The 17,613-nt window shown below is 34.5% G+C and overlaps 6 protein-coding genes across 6 annotated transcripts; 4 read left to right on the forward strand and 2 right to left on the reverse strand.

Annotated features, from left to right (window-relative positions):
• Positions 1-540: 540 nt before the first annotated feature.
• Positions 541-1,732, forward strand: RO3G_03224 (uncharacterized protein; the record flags this gene model as incomplete). Its single annotated transcript, XM_067657815.1, has 5 exons — positions 541-549; positions 603-699; positions 761-805; positions 988-1,300; positions 1,351-1,732. 5 exons carry the CDS (start codon positions 541-543, stop codon positions 1,730-1,732), a joined length of 846 nt encoding a protein of 281 aa, XP_067513916.1.
• A 620-nt stretch (positions 1,733-2,352) lies between these two features.
• On the forward strand, positions 2,353-3,461 carry RO3G_03225 (uncharacterized protein; the record flags this gene model as incomplete). Its single annotated transcript, XM_067657816.1, has 4 exons — positions 2,353-2,652; positions 2,701-2,787; positions 2,850-3,144; positions 3,190-3,461. 4 exons carry the CDS (start codon positions 2,353-2,355, stop codon positions 3,459-3,461), a joined length of 954 nt encoding a protein of 317 aa, XP_067513917.1.
• A 1,051-nt stretch (positions 3,462-4,512) lies between these two features.
• RO3G_03226 (uncharacterized protein) lies at positions 4,513-4,884 on the reverse strand (the record flags this gene model as incomplete). The annotated part of the gene is made up of 1 exon (XM_067657817.1): positions 4,513-4,884. One exon carries the CDS (start codon positions 4,882-4,884, stop codon positions 4,513-4,515), a length of 372 nt encoding a protein of 123 aa, XP_067513918.1.
• Positions 4,885-8,150: 3,266 nt separating this feature from the next.
• On the forward strand, positions 8,151-10,312 carry RO3G_03227 (uncharacterized protein; the record flags this gene model as incomplete). The annotated part of the gene is made up of 2 exons (XM_067657818.1): positions 8,151-8,331; positions 8,394-10,312. 2 exons carry the CDS (start codon positions 8,151-8,153, stop codon positions 10,310-10,312), a joined length of 2,100 nt encoding a protein of 699 aa, XP_067513919.1.
• Positions 10,313-10,661: 349 nt separating this feature from the next.
• RO3G_03228 (T-complex protein 1 subunit gamma) lies at positions 10,662-12,568 on the reverse strand (the record flags this gene model as incomplete). Its single annotated transcript, XM_067657819.1, has 6 exons — positions 10,662-10,769; positions 10,823-11,460; positions 11,511-12,104; positions 12,169-12,379; positions 12,432-12,493; positions 12,544-12,568. The coding sequence occupies 6 exons, from the start codon at positions 12,566-12,568 to the stop codon at positions 10,662-10,664; spliced, it is 1,638 nt and encodes a 545-aa protein (XP_067513920.1).
• Positions 12,569-16,549: 3,981 nt separating this feature from the next.
• On the forward strand, positions 16,550-17,487 carry RO3G_03229 (uncharacterized protein; the record flags this gene model as incomplete). The annotated part of the gene is made up of 6 exons (XM_067657820.1): positions 16,550-16,576; positions 16,624-16,680; positions 16,726-16,861; positions 16,910-16,980; positions 17,056-17,271; positions 17,362-17,487. The coding sequence occupies 6 exons, from the start codon at positions 16,550-16,552 to the stop codon at positions 17,485-17,487; spliced, it is 633 nt and encodes a 210-aa protein (XP_067513921.1).
• Between the last annotated feature and the right edge of the window lie 126 nt (positions 17,488-17,613).

Raw genomic sequence — 17,613 nt, forward strand, 5'->3', positions numbered from 1 at the left:
CATCAAGCACCGTACAATTTACTTGAGACGATCAGTAATATGCTCCAGCAAAACAATGTTAGGATCATTAGAAATATACAAAATGATTCTATTCTTTTAACAAAATTAACATCGACTATTACCAATGAAAAGACAAGCGAAAAAAAGAGATCGGAATGCATTAGTTTTATATTACATTTATGCGAATTAGCAAGGGAGATGCAAGTCATGATTCGGTTTAGCTTTTACAAGTCACTAGCACATCATGGACTAATTGATATTTTGTGTTACGCATTGAATTCGAAGGACCAACATGTTCAAAAGACAAGTGTGCAGCTATTGGAATCATTAGTGCAAGCAGATGCGCATACTGTTCGACTACAGATCGTCAGTCAAGAAAAGGATGAAGAGTGTTCAAGATCATTATTAAAAGTGATGATAGATGAAGCAACAAGTGAAGATGTGAATTGTTTTAGAATACAATACTTTCATATCTTTAGAGTATTAATGGAAACAAATCCTTCAAATCAAGTAAATACTGCTACAAATACTTCTTCCATAATGGACAATGTAAATTACCTTACGATCACGGGCGTTATATATTTTGCTCATGACATTTGTAGGATAATGAAGAATTCTTGACTGTTTTATATGAAAAGCATATGGCTACGTTCTATCAATTCATAATAAATCTTGAAATAGAGCATGTAAAGTTGGAAGGTAAAGTAGAATTCAACAGGACAATGAACACTAGTTTACACACGATTATTATTATCATTAGGAGAATATAAAGCATTATCACTAAGTAGAGATAAAAATGATTTATGTAAAAGGTTAATGGACTTATTGACCTTTTCTTTTAAATCACACGGATTTCGGTTTAAATACTTTTTATTAACAAATAATTGTGTACCCAAGATATTACAGTTAACAAGATCAAATTGTGCACACATGAAATTATGTAAGTAAATGATGATATCAGCATACGTACCTTAACACTCTTCACAGTTCCAATTCGTTTTATCCGTGCTTGCCTTGAAACAAAGGATGAATTCTATTATACCAACTTTATGAAAATGAATATATTTGAAACAATCGTCCGTTTGACGATAGACAATAAGGAAAAGGACAATCTAGTGAGTTCAGCATGTTTTTCACTATTTGAGTTGATTAGAACAGAAAATTACAAGCCACTGATCAACTATTTGATAACCGAATTTGATTCCGTCTTGGATACTGTTGTATTTACTAAAACCTCTCTACTTCATAAATTGAAATATGAGCAGATGACGAGTAATACGGAAGACAAAGCGGAAAAGAGGTAAAAGGTTAGAATGAAGTTTAAGGATGATATTCACGTCATTAACTTAGTGACAAAGAAGAAGATGCGTCACATCATGATACTTGGTCTAAAGTGGATAAAGAGGAAGAAGATTACTTTAATACTTCAGACGAAGAAGATAATGACATTAAACCTTTAGTGGATTATGAAGATGAAGATGAGGATGAAGAAGAAAAGAAAGACGATGAACAGCACATACTTACACCTCCTTTAAAAAGAAAACACGAGGATGAAGAAGAGGAGGATGAAGAAGACTCACCTTTTGTAAGACATAGAAAAAAGCTTCAAAATGAACAAGTCATTAAATTAAAAACAACAACGCCGAAACAACAATCGGATCCTTTTTCATTAAAAAGAAACCATGAAGAAGAAGAAGAAGAAGAAAGTAAATCGAGAATGAAGCTGACTTAATACACACACATACACTCTCTCTCTTTCTCTCTCTATTTGTACACCCTTTCCCCCCTCTCCCCTTTGTAAATAATATTGAATTTATTTATAAATGAAAATATATGAAAATAAATCTAAAGTGTGACACTTTTGTGTAGATCTTTACCATTGAAAACCTTGCATTAGTCTGTTTTTTTTTCCGGGTAAATAATCTCCATAAAACGATTGGATATTCATTACTCAGTCACCCCTGTTTAAAATAAGTCAATCCATTCCGTTATTTCGGGACTAAAAAACAAAAGGCAAGAGAGCCTTTAATAACTCTTACATCACATCAAGAAACATAAAATAATGTATATTTATTTGTTACTGCATAAAAGAGGTTGAAATGCCTGTAAAGCTGTGTATAGTTTAAATAGATTAAAACCAAGACGGAAAATCTATATTTGCGGTTTAAAAGGTTCTTGTTCTTATACCGAACCAATAAATAAATTATTACCGCACAATCAACATGAATGCGTAAACAAAAAAAAAAAAAAAAAAAAAAAAAAAATAGCCTTACACAGATTTAAATAGAAGCCCTTTTTTTTGTTATTTTTATTTTTATTTCTCTCTCTTTCTGTATCCTTTCTTTTGTTATCATGAGCTTATTTAATAGATTAAAGTCGAATTCTACGGCAAGTTTAAAGGCTCCTAGTACAGGACACATAGATGAATATGGACCTGTTGTTCATGAACCCAAGTTGACAATTTCTAGTGTATACAAGCCCATGGAACATCCACCATTAACAGAAGAACAGCAAGAGAAATTAGTTCAATTGAAAAAGTACATTGAATCCATCATGCTTCCAGAAACACATGAATACTATCCAAATGAAAGAGGATTTATCACAGAAGCTACATTAAAAAGATATATGCGTGCAAGAAAATGGAATTATGAGGTATTTATTTATTGAGAGTGCTATATAAATCTAAACATGCTTTTATAGAATGCAAAGACCATGCTTGAAAACACTGTTCTCTGGAGACGTGATTATCGTCCTGATCAACTGGATCCTGACTATATTAAACCTGAGGTAAAATAAAAATTTAAAAAAATTAATAAGCAAAAGGGGGGTGTGCTTATAAATAAATATAGGCAGAGACAGGTAAAATGTACTTTAACGGATTCGATAAATGTGGAAGACCTGTTTGGATTATGAGACCAAGACTTCAAAACTCTAAAGATGGAGAAAGACAAGTGAAGCATATCGTGTTTAGTTTAGAGCGTGGGATTCGATTGATGCCAGACAAAGTAGAGAATATTGCAATCATTGTTGACTTTAAGGATTCATCTGCTTCACATAATCCAAGCGTGGCTACTTGTAAAAAGTTTCTAGACATCTTGGGTAATCATTACCCTGAAAGACTTGGTGTTGCCTTTGTGGTTAAATGTAAGTAGGATGACGAGATGACAAGATGTTAATAGAGATCGATAGCACCTTGGTTCTTTTTTGCTACATTCAAAGTGATTTCACCATTTATGGATCCAGTAACAAAAAATAAGATTAAATTTGTTTACGATTCAAATGAAGAAAAGGATACAAAGAGTACGAGTAATGAATGGGTTCATATAAAAGATTACATTGAAGAAGATCAATTAGAATGTGATTTTGGTGGTAGATTTAATTATTTATATGAGTTAGAGCCTTATTGGTCCTTACTCTTAGAAAAGACAGGAAGACCATATAAAGTGATTGATTACAATTAATTTAATAAACTGATGTACAATGGAAATTCAAAATTCATTGTGTACCCTTCCTTTTGAAATAAACAAGTGATTCGAATCGAATGTAAAACACATAAACCTTGTTTTTGATTTACTGTTGGTAATAACATTGGATGAGCCAAATCAAATTCAATAAAGCATGGTTCGATCCATGTTCTATTTGGATTTTTTAATAATTCAGAGGCACCTGTCAACGTCTGATGTTGCTCCTTGTATCTACTTTATCTTTAATGGTCTATAGTTTATCGTATTCATTTTGTTTACCCTTTTAAATTGATTGTTTGTATGATTTGGCATGTAATCAAGCAATAAGTTTGAATGGTATTACTTGACCTTAGTCTAACCGATAAACTATAAACATCCCTCTTGGTTGACAAATCAAACGCACTAGGGAATTCTAATTCATACTGCCATTTACTATTTGATTCTTTAGCAATACCCCAAAAGAGTCTGGTGGGTGTTGAGTGATGTTGATAGGATTTATAAAATTCGATAGGTTGTATCACTCTTTCAGAAAGAGTGATTATCTGAATCACATAATAAATACTGGCTTGTTTTATTTGGAATGAGATTGGTAGATTGTTGGGTACGGTAAGTGTAAATGGTAATTGATAGAAACCATCCTCGGTTGAGATCCAATCCATATTGGACAAGTGGAAGGTATCATCAACAATCACATTTGAATGTTTACCAACCTGTTCTGTTCCAATCAACTGAAGTTGTATATTCCAAGTAGGAATCATTTCTGATTGAATATAACCTGTGATTTGACTGTTTGAATTAGGTCTTGCTCCATCCAAAGCAAAAGTATCTTTATCCAAATGGATTTGTATATTAGACATAATAATAAAGAAAGAGAAAAGAAAATAAAAAAAATGATAATCATAATAATAAAAAAAAAAAAAAACCGCTCACTCTTCCCGCCCCCGCCCTCTCCCCCCTTCTTTATCATGTATAAAACGCGTCCATTATTTACTCAAATAGATAGAAGGAGTGAGAGTGAGAGAAGAGTGTGACGACATGTGAGCGGTATTTATTTATGTGATACTTTAGATTGCTGCTGTCGTACTTCTTGTTCTGAAATGTCTAATAATTTTGCTATTTTACTTGTATTTGGTTGTTGAAGAAAAGTCATGTCTAATCCCATATCGTCATCATAATCAATCTCTTGTTCATTTATTATTGTTGGTCTTATTGTTCTTGTTGCAAAGAATTCTTCCATATCAACCTGGGTATCATCCTTGGTATTTTTTACTTTATGGTAACCTTTTCGTACTACTCTCATCCAGGTACGACGGATTTTTTGTGTAATGAATCGCATGAAACGATGATCGTTATCATCATTTTCTGAAACATAATCATCAATATAAACAGGTTTTCTATTTAGGTATTCAATCGTGGTCATGTTCAATCTACCTAATAAAAAAAAGAGGGGGGAGGTTAGAGAGATTATTCCTAAATACATATACTTTACTTAATTGTAAATGAAATATGAATAACCTAGTGATTGCAAGGAATGATATAACTGATATTACTGTAATAAGTAAAGTCAACGATAAACACAGCTGATATATTCTATCATTGGTAACATCATCTATTGAAAACAATCGGAAAGCTTATAATAAATTAGAAGTCATTCTACAAAACTTTACAACTCTACTATTACCATGAATAAGGAACACATTCTTTCTATAAAAGCATAAATAGGTCACATATAAGGCTGTGTAAATGTACCAAGATAAAGCTAAAAAGGCGCAAAACACTAATACTAAGAATATTCTATGTGTGATATGAGCTATTTATTTTTTTATTCTCATCATCATTTACCTGTAATTCTTTTTTCCTATACAACAATTTAACCATTTACAGTGATGATCCATTGTGTCTATACATTTATTGCATAATTTACAATGTCGTGTACTCTTTGCCCTAAAATAATCAAATCAACCTTCTCCTTTTTTTATTATTATTATTATTTTCTCTTTCTTACACTTTCACACGACAGATATTACAAATACCTGTAAAACTATCAACGACTGGCATTCCAAACCGTTTCAGATAGGTTTGACTTCTAGGTATCTGTTGCTTTTTGACAATCTCATCTTCAGTGTCAATCATTGAAGTCGTCACACTCAATATTTTTACAACCAAACTGAGTCCAAACATAACAAGTGTATTCCAAGTCATCAAAGGATTCTCTACCCAGTTTTGGAATTCATTCCACTCTGCCTTTATAGTGTCATGGTGTGATTCATAACTGGAAACAAATTGAGCAAGAAATCCAAAAAAACAAATGTCCAAGATGATCAAACTAATCCACTGTAATATAAAATAGGTATCTAAGGGTAAGCTGTATCCATGCTTTCTATACCAATCATTCTTTTCCCAATAAATCTCTGTTAAATTGTTATTGCGTCGAAAAGAAAAAGAAAACATTAATTTATGAGTTAAAAGAAGAAAAAAAAAAAATTAAAAAAATCTCCTGAAAAAAAAAATGACAATTTAGACAGAAAAAAGGAGAAAAGAGGAGGGGAAGGGGAGGAAAAAGAGAGAGAGAGAGAGAAGGGAGGGAGGAGGAGGAGGAGGATTGAAGACAGAGGATAGGAAGAGGTAAAGAGCTTGATGCTGTCAAAGTGAATCATAAGAAATCAAGTTTTCTCGTTATCCACCATGAATAATAATTCAGTAACAGCTGAGTTTTCATTAGTTCCATTCGAAACAAGTTTGAATGTAATGATGCTGTAGCAATAGGGTTTTCGGACGAAAAGAGAGTAGATGTTGTGTATTTTATTCAACTTTATCAACCCTCTAAAATACAAGCATTGTTTAGAAATCAATTTTTAACAAGACAACCCTTTTATTTGGTGAACAGTAAGCTACAAATACATCTGATTCCTTTCATCTTTCTTTAGATATTCAATCATTGTGTTTATTGTCAACCGATGCTTTCATTTCTTGAAGATGACATGAACTTGTAAAAAGCATAAACACACGCAATGCTTCCAAAAATGAATGTCGCATCCCAAATGTCGTTTTCTGTATAATTTGTATTATAAATTCTTTTATAACGCGACATTACTTTTTTAAAAATGCTGTATTTATCATTAGAATAAGATTCAAAAGAAAGCAAGACGCACCAAAAGAGGAAAAAAAGAATCTTTTTGGTAAAATTCCGGCGATTTTAGGCGAATAATGTGATTCTTATCTCATGTCATACCAAGTTAATTAAGAAAGCGATTAAAGAATGTCAAGATTCAAGCAATTCAACAATACACGATCTCATCAAGAAATCATCTCCATCCTCCTTTCACTCAATCCCAATTTATAGTTTTGTAGAGCATTATTGAAACGTCACACAATTCAAGCGTTGTGTATCATTTTATTGGTCAAGAGTTTTACAGAAAGTAAAAAAGCATATGAACACATTCTCTTTCTTTGTTTTGTCACACGATTTATTTACTCCTCTCTCTCTTTGTCACTGGCATGTTTCCAATTCTATTCTATTTTGGTTATTTGTGTACAGAAAGATAACCAGTCGTTTTTGTCTTGATTATCTTGACTGCATGTGTTGGATACTTTTTTTTTTGTGTGTGTGTGCTCTGAAGTAGTACTTGTTCATTTTCTTACCTTTTCTGGTTTTAAACAGTAAACCCGGTAATTCAACATCTTGTACTTGAATCAACAAACCATTTTCTTTACACTAAAAATAAATAAAAACGAAAAGAATAGCAATCATACGACTTGCTTACATGATACTGGGAAATAGCAGGGACTGTGTAACCAGTCATCTCCTAGCTGCGGTCTATCCCCCTTTTTTTTTTTTTTTTTTTTTTTTTTCAATAAAAAAGAATAAATCAAACTATCTCGGACAAAAGAAGGACGTGTGAATCGAAATCTGTTGAAGGACAATGTGGATTGGTTTCTATCATTCGATGCGTTGATTTAAACTATTTTTACTTTTGAGTCACCTTATTCATTCAAACTAAGATACGTTTTATGTCTTGTACAAATGGCTTTTTCTTCACTTTTTATCAGCTTAAACCAATTATGGTTTATCTCTTACTTGGTCACAATAAACAGTAAACATGAATAGATTCATTTAAAGTATAAAATACATCAAATATCTTATTACATCGCTTTCTAATTGTTTCCGATATCAATTCTGATCAAATTCAAACTAAGTTACTATATACTTCAACATGAGTCATGTGCTATTTCAAAGATTCCTTTTTCACGTAAAATAAACATTAGAATAGAAATAAGCAATCATAAGAAAAAAGAATATTTTAATCATCTTATTCTTAATTGTATTACAAAATCATGTCGTTTATTGATATAAATCCTACACTTTGGAATAATATCAAGATTGAACATTAATAAGAAAAAGGTAACCTTATATCACCATAATTGGATTGAATTACCTAAAAAGGAATTCGATTGCTTGAGACCATCGTGCGAAAAAAGTAGACGAATTGTGCGAAAATAGAGAAACATGACCTTATTGGCTCAAGATAACATTTCAGTGTGATTCATTGGTGTAAAATTTAATTTACCGCAAAAGAACAGATGTGAACTGTCAAGTATAAAAAGTCGCTCTTTTCTTTTTCTTTCTTTTTACTCTATTTCTGTATTGTCTTTAATATTTCTTCCCTTTCAATTGTGTAAATAATTATGATGGATGTCTCATCAACACCTCCGAAATATACAAATGAAAAAATCGAATATGATATTCAATCTGTTGATGAACAAGTAAAAGTAGAAACAGATCCAAGCACAAGAGAATTACATGTTGAAGAATATCAATTCACATGGCGTGCTGCCATCGTAGGATCTCTTCTTGGTTGTTTAGTTGGTAAACAAAATCATGAATAAGCCATCTATGTTCAGTGATCTAATTGAATTCATTTCTTACAGCTGCTTCAAACACATATCTCGGTTTAAAAATCGGTTGGACATTTGGTGCTTCACTCTTTGGCGCCATTTTCTCATTCGCCATCATCAAACCCATCTCACGTATCTTACCGCCCAAATGGGGTGGTGGCTACTTTGGTCCCAAAGAAAACTGTACGGCTCAATCGGCTGCCACAACAGCAGGTGGTCTCTCTGCTGGTTTCGTATCTGGTATTCCTGCCATGTACAAACTTGGCTTGATGACAAACCCCCGAGATGATGCTGCTGCACTTTTCCTCTTTGCCATCTCTGCTGCCTTTTATGGTCTCTTCTTTGCTGTTCCTCTTCGTGATCACTTTGTTGTCAAGCAGGACTTGACTTTCCCTACTCCCCGTGCTGCTGCTACCACCATCATCTCTCTCCACAGTACGGTCGAAGGTGAAAAGGAAGCGATGAAGAAGGCCATGTGGATGGGTATCTGGTTTGCTATCTCCTTTCTTTGGAACTTGATTGCTTATTGGGTTCCCTTCTTTGACACGATCCATATTCTTTGGTGGATCGGAAATGACGCTAACAGCTATGTGCCTATGATGAGTGCTGATCTCGACTGGGGATGGGTCTTCAAGTGGGACTTTCCTTTCTTTGGTGCTGGCTTGATGACACCCGGTAACACGGTTCACACCTTCTTTTTTACTTCTCTCTTGGTCTACGGTATCATCGGCCCTGTTTGCGTTCACAACGGTTCCTTTGTTCAACCTATGGGCTTTAGTGATTTGGGTGATTCAACCCAATCTTTCTTCTTGTGGCCTGGTATTGCTCTCATGGTCCTCACTTCATTTGCTGAACTCGCTGTTCGTTATGATACCCTCTGGCGTGGTATCAAGGGCGGTGTCCTTGGCATGTACAGTGGTTGTCTCGTTTTCTTTGCTTTCGTCAAGGCTCGTGTGTTCAAGAAGGAATTGAGCGATAAACAAAAACACATGCTGTCTGGTGAACGCGATCCCGATGAAATATTTTCCGATGATGAACTGGTCCCTACCTCATGGTGGGTCAGTGGTACTTTTATTTCCATCGTCTTTACCTGCGCCATCATGGGTCGCTATTTCGGTATGCCTGTCTATCAATCCATCGTTGCCGTCATTCTCGGTTTTATCTTTTCCTTTGTCGGTGTTCAAGCTGCGGGTGAAACAGACATTAACCCTACAGGTTCCATTGGTAAAATGTCTCAGCTTGTCTTTGCCAAGATGCCTGCTGATTCCATCGATCAAGTACGCAAGAACAACTTGATGGCCGGTAATATCTCTGCTTCTGCCGCTGCTCAATCTGTTGACATGGTGGGTGATCTCAAGACCGGTCAACTCATCGGTGCCTCCCCTCGCTCTCAATTCTGGGCTCAATTTGTCGCTTCCTTCTTTGCTATCGCCATCGCTGCTGGTCTCTTCATTCTCTTTGCTGATGCTTATCCTTGTGTTACTAAGTTGGGTCCCGTCACCCCTGGTGAATGTGAGTTTGGTTTGGTGGCTGTTCAAGCCTGGTACAAGGTCACTTTACTCTTGACCGGTGGAGGTGAACCTTTGTCAAGGGGCTCTATCATTGTCACTGCTGTCGCTGCTGTTGTTGGTGTTATTGCTCCCTTTATCCGTGAATTCTTGGTCCCCAAGAAATTCCACCGCTACTTCCCTTCTGTCTCTGCCGTCGGTATTGCCATGATCAACACTCAACCCGAAGTTCCCTTGGCAATGTTCATCGGTTGGTGCGCTGGTAAGATCTGGAAGAAAATTGACCCCGTCGCTTGGGATAACTACATGTACAGTACTGCTGGTGGTATGATTGCTGGTCAAGGTATCTCTGCTATTCTTCAAGCTGTCTTCAAGTTGACAAATGTTGCTCCTTACGTTTATACTGGATCTTGCCCTGAAGGCTTACTCGCCAACTGCCCTTAGTTTTTTTTTTTTTTACTGTTATCAAAATACCATCTTAATATTACTATTTTCCCCTTTGCTTGTATTTCATAATAATAGCTTTTAATAAATGAAAATTAATCCATCAAACTATGGTTTTACTTGTATCATCATTTGCTTGCCTATAATCATGATTTAACTCGATTCATGTTGTAGGTTTATAAAAACTTTTATGAATTAATACCGTACAAGGTGCTTTATTTCAAGGAAAGAAAACAAATAAGTGTATATAATGCTTTTTTTTATAAAAACATGAAGGAAATTTATTTTGTAATTATTTACTGTTGTTCCATGCCCTGTTTTCATAATTTCTTTTTAGTCTCTTTTAATCTCATCCTATTTCTTTCTTTACCTCAGGAGCTCCTCCTTGTGGGGCAGGTTGTCTATTCTTTGAAAGGCCAGACACAATGTCATCAACTCTCAATAATAAGCATGCAGACTATACATAAAGTTAACATACTATTTTACATTATCCTCGCCGTTCTTTCTTACTTCAATGGCTGTTTTAATTGTTTGGACCTTCACAGCACTAGGTTCCCAAATACCGTAATCTTTCATGTCAACCACCTTACCAGCTTCACCATCAATACCGAATGAATGCTCACCAGCAGTGTGTTTAGCTCTCAATTGTGTTAAGGTCTTGATTGCATTTCCACCGCAGTTTTGAACCAGAGTACGAGGAATGACTTCCATGGCTTCTGCCACAGATCTATAAGGCCATTGTTCAACACCTTCAATCAATTTCGCCTTTTCTTCGAGCTTGATAGCAACAGCCATTTCTGTTGCGCCACCACCAGGAGCAAGCTTAGCGCTGAAAAACACGTTACGTGCGACACACATGGCATCTTGAAGGTTACGTTCGACCTCATTAATAATATCTTTACTGGGACCACGTAAAACGATAGAACAAGCCTTGGGATCCTCACACTTTGTCAAAAAGGTAAAGTATTCATCACCAATTTTGTCAATATTGAAAAGACCACACTTGGTACCCACATCAGATTCACGAAGATCATCTACACGATTGACAATCGTGGCGCCAACAGCACGAGCAATACGGTTGTTATCCGTCTTACGAACACGACGAATGGCAGTGATATTGGCTTTGACAAAATAATGTTGTGCGAGATCTATAAAAGAGGTTAGATGCACATCATGTATTTCTTCTTTTTCCACATACCAGAAACACCCTTTTCAGTAAAGACTAAATCGGGCTTCAAAGAAATGATCTTGTCACACATAGCCTTCACTTGTTCTTCTTCAATTTGAAGAATACGGTTCCAATCAGTCTCCTTTGTGATCTCAATGTTTGTTTGGGATTCACCCTTTTTGTATTCAAGAGGACAGTCTAATAAGATGACACGAGGGTTTTCAATACGACGACGCATCTTGGGATGAGTAACATCCTTGTTCAAGATGATACCATCCAAGACTTGAGATTGTTCAATCTCTCCACCAGGAATCTTTTCGACACGAGCATATCGCTTAATATCTACTTCTGTTTTCTCGGTACCTTCCTCCTTAATGGCAACAGTACGAACGGCATCCAAAGCCAATTTACACATCAAGTCGCTCCAAGTGCTTGTGAATTTAGTGCCAATGGATGACTTGATTAAGGTCAACATCTCTTCTGTGTTATTGACATCTACAGGTGTAGAAATTTCTTCAACTACTTTTAAGGCATCTTCGAGTGCTTTCTTAAAGGCACTGATGATGACAACAGGGTGAATGTTGTTTTGAACATGAGGTAAAGCACCAGCAAGGACTTCACCGGCTATAATTTATATAGTAAGCTTTCATTTGTTCCTTTTACTGCTTTTTCGAAAGGGACACTTTACCGAGAATAATGACACTAGTGGTACCATCACCAACTTCTTCATCTTGAGTTCTAGAAAGTTCAATCATACTTTTGGCAGCTGGATGATCTACTTCAATTTCACGAAGGATGGCGTTACCGTCGTTTGTTAATAAGATGCCACCCATAGGGTCAAGTAACATCTTTAACATTGAACGAGGACCAAGACAAGTACGGATGACATCAGCCACTGTCTATAAACAAGATGAGATTGACGGAGACATAAATAGATTATTAATCCTTTACCTTTGCAGCAGTAATATTAGAGAGTTGAGCCTTACGTCCTGACTCTCTTTCCATATTGGTATCTATCAAACACATGAGTCTATTTGTTATGTGTGCACAGTCTTCTTCTTACTCATAACAATCACTGGGGCTTGCATCTTTGGAAAATTTTTTTGGAAAAGCGCGTAAAAATTAAAGATAGAAAAAAAAAGCTGTGCAGCTTTTTTCACGAGTGAAGAGGCAATGAGCACGAGGAAAAAAATACACGAGAAATTAAGGAGGGTGACGTCGCTTAACAAATGACAGTCACAGCTACACTAGTGAACATATCATGCAATTACCCCTGAATGTTTAAACGTTCTACAGTATTCTCACCTTTTCGCTTTATCTTACAAAGGTTGCTCTGCTGTTCAATTTAATATCCTTGCTCTAGATATTTGGTAGCTCATCATGATGGTACCGATTGTCTAAAATATCCTTTTGGAAACCCTGTATCCCTCAGCTGGCCAACCTCAACAGATGCACCTTCGGGCCCATTCGTTCTTCTTTCCTGTAGGATAATTCGGATGATACACGAACTTAGTCTTATCATAAGTTACTGTCATATTTTTACTCTTACCTTTCTGTTGATCACATGCTTTTGCTGCTTGAAAAGAATGGGTATCTGCATTGGAGATTAAGTTAATTATCTCATGTTCAGCATCATCCTTATGTATACCATGCATATCATTTTTTCACCAAGAAGTACTTTATAATTTGCTTTCACATGCATAATCGAGTAGGAATGCCCAACACGATCAGACATCCTTTAACGTTTCTTTTGAATAAATCGCCTTTTCGAAACCCTCTATTATCTAGTTCTGCATCGCCATAGCCTATTCATTCGCTAGCTACCTGTGCTTTCATGCACATGATGGGCTGCTATGCCAACAGCAAGACCCTTTCCCTGATGTAGATCCTAGATACCAATTAGTCATTTGGCTGTATCGAATCTGACTCGTGAAGCCTTCTGCCATGCTATGAACTTTATGTTCCCTTTTTTTTTCCTTTACTTTTTAACGTTTGGTTTAGAAAGGTTTTAGCTTCCTTCTCTCCTTTTTGAACTAACCTGGGCAATGCAACATAACTTTGACATTAGATGCTCAATAAGGTCACACAAAATTTAATAAAAAAAACTGTTTAATCGTATAATGTTGCTTTAGATGACATAGTTTCTTTTTATTTATTTTGTTTTTTTAGAAAATGAATTCAATTTTTTGTTAAACTTAAACAGCAAAAGCAGAAAATAGGAATTAATTTTTTACATAAAATAACTTTTGACACAATAATATATCAAGTATCGCGGTTTTTAAACCATTTAGTTTGCTTTTTTTAAGCCAAAAAAAAAAAAAAAAAAAAAAAAAAAAAAAAAAAAAAAAAAAAAAAAAAAAAAAAAAAACTAGAAACCCTTTATCTTAATTGCATAATGTAATCATAAGCAAATGGTCATGCGCTTAAAGATATATTTCTTGTTTTCTCTAGCATCTCGCAGACATGAAAGTAATAGTTATAGAACTGAGATTGTAATTAGTGTTCAGTACAATGTTCAAAAATACCAAACACACGCTTGGAGGCTATATATAGCGCTTGAACATATCCTAATTAGGGACAGTATCTCAAGATGGCGGCGAAGCACTGGATTTATAATAGCTCAGAGAAAATGGTACATAAGGAAATTGTTATTTATTAAAAACATCATGTACATTTTCGAAAACTTCTTAGTAAATAGCATATATTAAACGCGTATTTCATTTCAAAGTTCCACTTGCAATCAAACTAGACCGAGATATTGGTAAAATGCTATTTGTGAAGGGATTGTTATAATAAACAATGATTATGAAATGATGGATGTTACAGATTTGAAAGTTGAAAACCACGTTCATCTATTTGATATTAGTAAAGAAGAGAATATAAAGCGAAATTAAAATTGTTTTGCAAGAAATCACTCTCATTTTTTGTCTGCTTGTTACTTTTAGCTTGGTCGAAAAGTTTGCGTTTTTGCAAGAGAGAATTTGCTCAAAGTCATAAGCCAAGCCTCAAATTCTAATGTCAAATAGACACTTTAATATGCTATTTTATTTTGTGACAGAGGAAGGAAGCATAGTCGACTAAGAATGATTGAAAAACCATCAATCCAATATAGTAAGAATGGTAAATCAAAGCCTACTTCTTATAAATTTAAGTGGGCAATTTTTACGTTAAGCCAATAATCAACGAACATAGTTATGTTCCTGATGAAGGAGGATTCGATCGATATACTGCCGCAGGTACTTGAACGAAGACTAAAAGCACTACTTTTCTACTGTTACTATGAAAGTATGCGCAAGATCTTCCCTCATTACGATTGTTTTGATGAAGCTATTTTCTAAATAGTTATTCCGTAATAAATTGATTTATAACAAGATTCTCGAATGCAGACAAGCCAACCTGGAGAAAGAACAACTGTACAAATGTTCATGAATTACACTGATAAGCAGGATACTTAACGCTATAAAATCAAGAGCGATACTCAAAATTGTCCTGAGTAGGTAAGGAAATGGATAGGAGCGGATATACACTTTTTCAAAATTATTTTTTTATTGAAGCAACAGTCTCTGAAATCAACGTGAAGCTTCTCTATGACTCGCTAAGATCGTAGCACTCTAATTGTAATGACTGATCCAATAGCTAACATTATATCATACATTGATCTTTAATCGATTTTGGCAATAGATGTTGTAAATACAGAGCCAGAGGCTTTTCAAAATCCAAAGAAAGTGAAAGTAACTGGAGCTCAGAAAAGAAAAGCAACTGCATTCAAAGTTAAGTGTCTGCTTTTTCTAGTCTGAACTACATTTATCTTACATATCATTCATATTTATATGCATATAACTTAAAGCACTTTGATCCTATCACTACTTCCTTTTCGACAAAGCCTAAATTACACATATAATCCAATATGTTAGCTTTTTGATTTGACTGCTCATAATGATTCCATCTCGCTTTCAAAAACTGTTTTATGTGAGAGAAAAGCAAATTTGGAAAAAAGAAGGATGTTGCTCTTTTTGAATGAGAGTAGTCAACATGATGGGCTGCTGTAAAATTAAGTTTGTTCTCTAATTTCAAGTAGGTAAGACTGCGAGTTTGTGTGCTAAAACGACTAGGCTTGCCAAAGGTGCAAATGTACTATAAGCATAGTTAATTTTCTTTTCTTTTGAAAAAGAATGCACTTTGTACTTTTTATCGTCTTTAGTGCTACGTTATTATAGTTTTATACCAATATGTCCAAATATCCTTCTGCTCTGGAAGCAACTTAAATCAGTAAATAGATGAAACGATAGTACGTGTCAGTCAATAAAATGAATTTAACCTACTTGCGCTCAAAATTGCGGCTTCCATTGATAGCTGCATAATTTGCTATAAATTATAAAAATAAGAGAAGTCTAAGCAGTCTGGAGCAACTTTTTAATAAATTCAAAAACTAAATGAGCCTCTTAATAAGCAACTAATTTAAGGAAAACGCGAAATAAGTATCCTAGAAATATTTTCTTAGTACTTAGCACGAATCATTTGAATAAATCCGAGCTTCTGAAGCGAAGTAGTCAATTAAATCAAATACACCTATTAAAAGGGCCCGTAAAATGAAGTGTATGAAAACATAAAGTTGCTTTAAAGCATTAATTAATTGTTTAATGACTCTTCTATAGAAAAGAAATATATATTACAAGAGCCAGTTCCTTACATGGAGCATTTAAGCAAAATACAAATTGATATTTGGTTATCATGCTTTATTCATCCGTTTGGGTTCATTATTTTCTTTACAATAAACGTATCGACAGTATTATCGAATATGACATAATCGCTTTTATTACAATAGGACACATGCTTTTCTTTTAGTTCCTGAGATTACTGACCAGAAATTATCTACAATTGATTAACTAAAGTTTGAGAAATACTATAGTACAAAACGAGTCTCAATGGATGCTTTATCAAAAAGGCTTGACTATCTTCACATCACAATTCTAATCTTTCTTTTTTTTTTCTATCCTTCCATCGGAGTGTGAATAAAAAGGAGAGTTGAGAAAAATGTGCTTTTTTTCTTTTTCAAATGATCCAGACACATGTTAATGAATCAAGCTAAATTACTTGTAAGTATATGCTTTTGTCATAGTCTCGCAAAGATCTAATTTTTTAGTTTGTTGGGTTAGGTAATGCTACACTACCGAATACAAGACATAATGTTGGCATGATGGTAATAGATCATATTGTTAAGCATCTAAACTTGTCTTGGACCCAGAATCATAACTGGAAATCAGATACAACACATACAACAGTCCTGGTTCATTCAAACAAAGAAGTCAAAGAATACCAAGTGACATTTTTAAAGCCCAGAAAATTTATGAATATCAGTGGTTCCTGTGTTGCCCAAGCAGGTACTTGAGCATAATCTATCCTTCATACATATACTGATAATTGTGTAGTGCATGACTTATCTATCCCTATGAGCAATTTGTATATTTTTCATGATGATATGCAGCGAGAGTTGGGTAAAGTGAGTTTAAAAGAGAGCGGTTCAGCTAACGGACATAATGGAGTCAAATCAGTGATTGAACATTTAAAACAAAAGGATTTTAAGAGGGTTCGTATTGGCATTGGACGTCCACCTTTTGATGACAGGTCACATGATATTGTTGCAAGTTTTGTATTAAGCAAGTTCAATCAGGGAGAAATTGAGCAATTAGAATCATTGGTGTATCCAATCTGGACAAGAGACCAAGGATTAGAACTCTTATGTGATAAAGGACAGTTACCAAAAAATAAAACAAAAAAGAAGAAAAAGAAAGTAAAAATAGATGATGATGAAAATTCATTAAGCGATTACAGTTTATAGAATAATAAAATAGATTAAAAACAAGCGTCTTTATTATTACAGTACAGTGATCTATTGCTAAGTTTACGAAAAAGACTGCATTTATCATCCATGTTGACCAAAATAAATGTAGTTGAGTCGTTTAATATAACAACCCGAGAAAATGTGACTTTTCGATTCTTCTTGTAAGGTGGGTCACCCATTAATGATGACGATGAGGAATAGGTTGGTTTCATTTTCATTGTTTACAAGTAGAGAAAAAGAGCAAAAATAAATGCTCGATATTTATAATAATTATGTGGTTTATTTCATAAT

Source organism: Rhizopus delemar, genomic scaffold (assembly GCF_000149305.1).
Source record: "Rhizopus delemar RA 99-880 supercont3.2 genomic scaffold, whole genome shotgun sequence".
NCBI classification, from domain to species: Eukaryota; Fungi; Mucoromycota; class Mucoromycetes; order Mucorales; family Rhizopodaceae; genus Rhizopus; species Rhizopus delemar.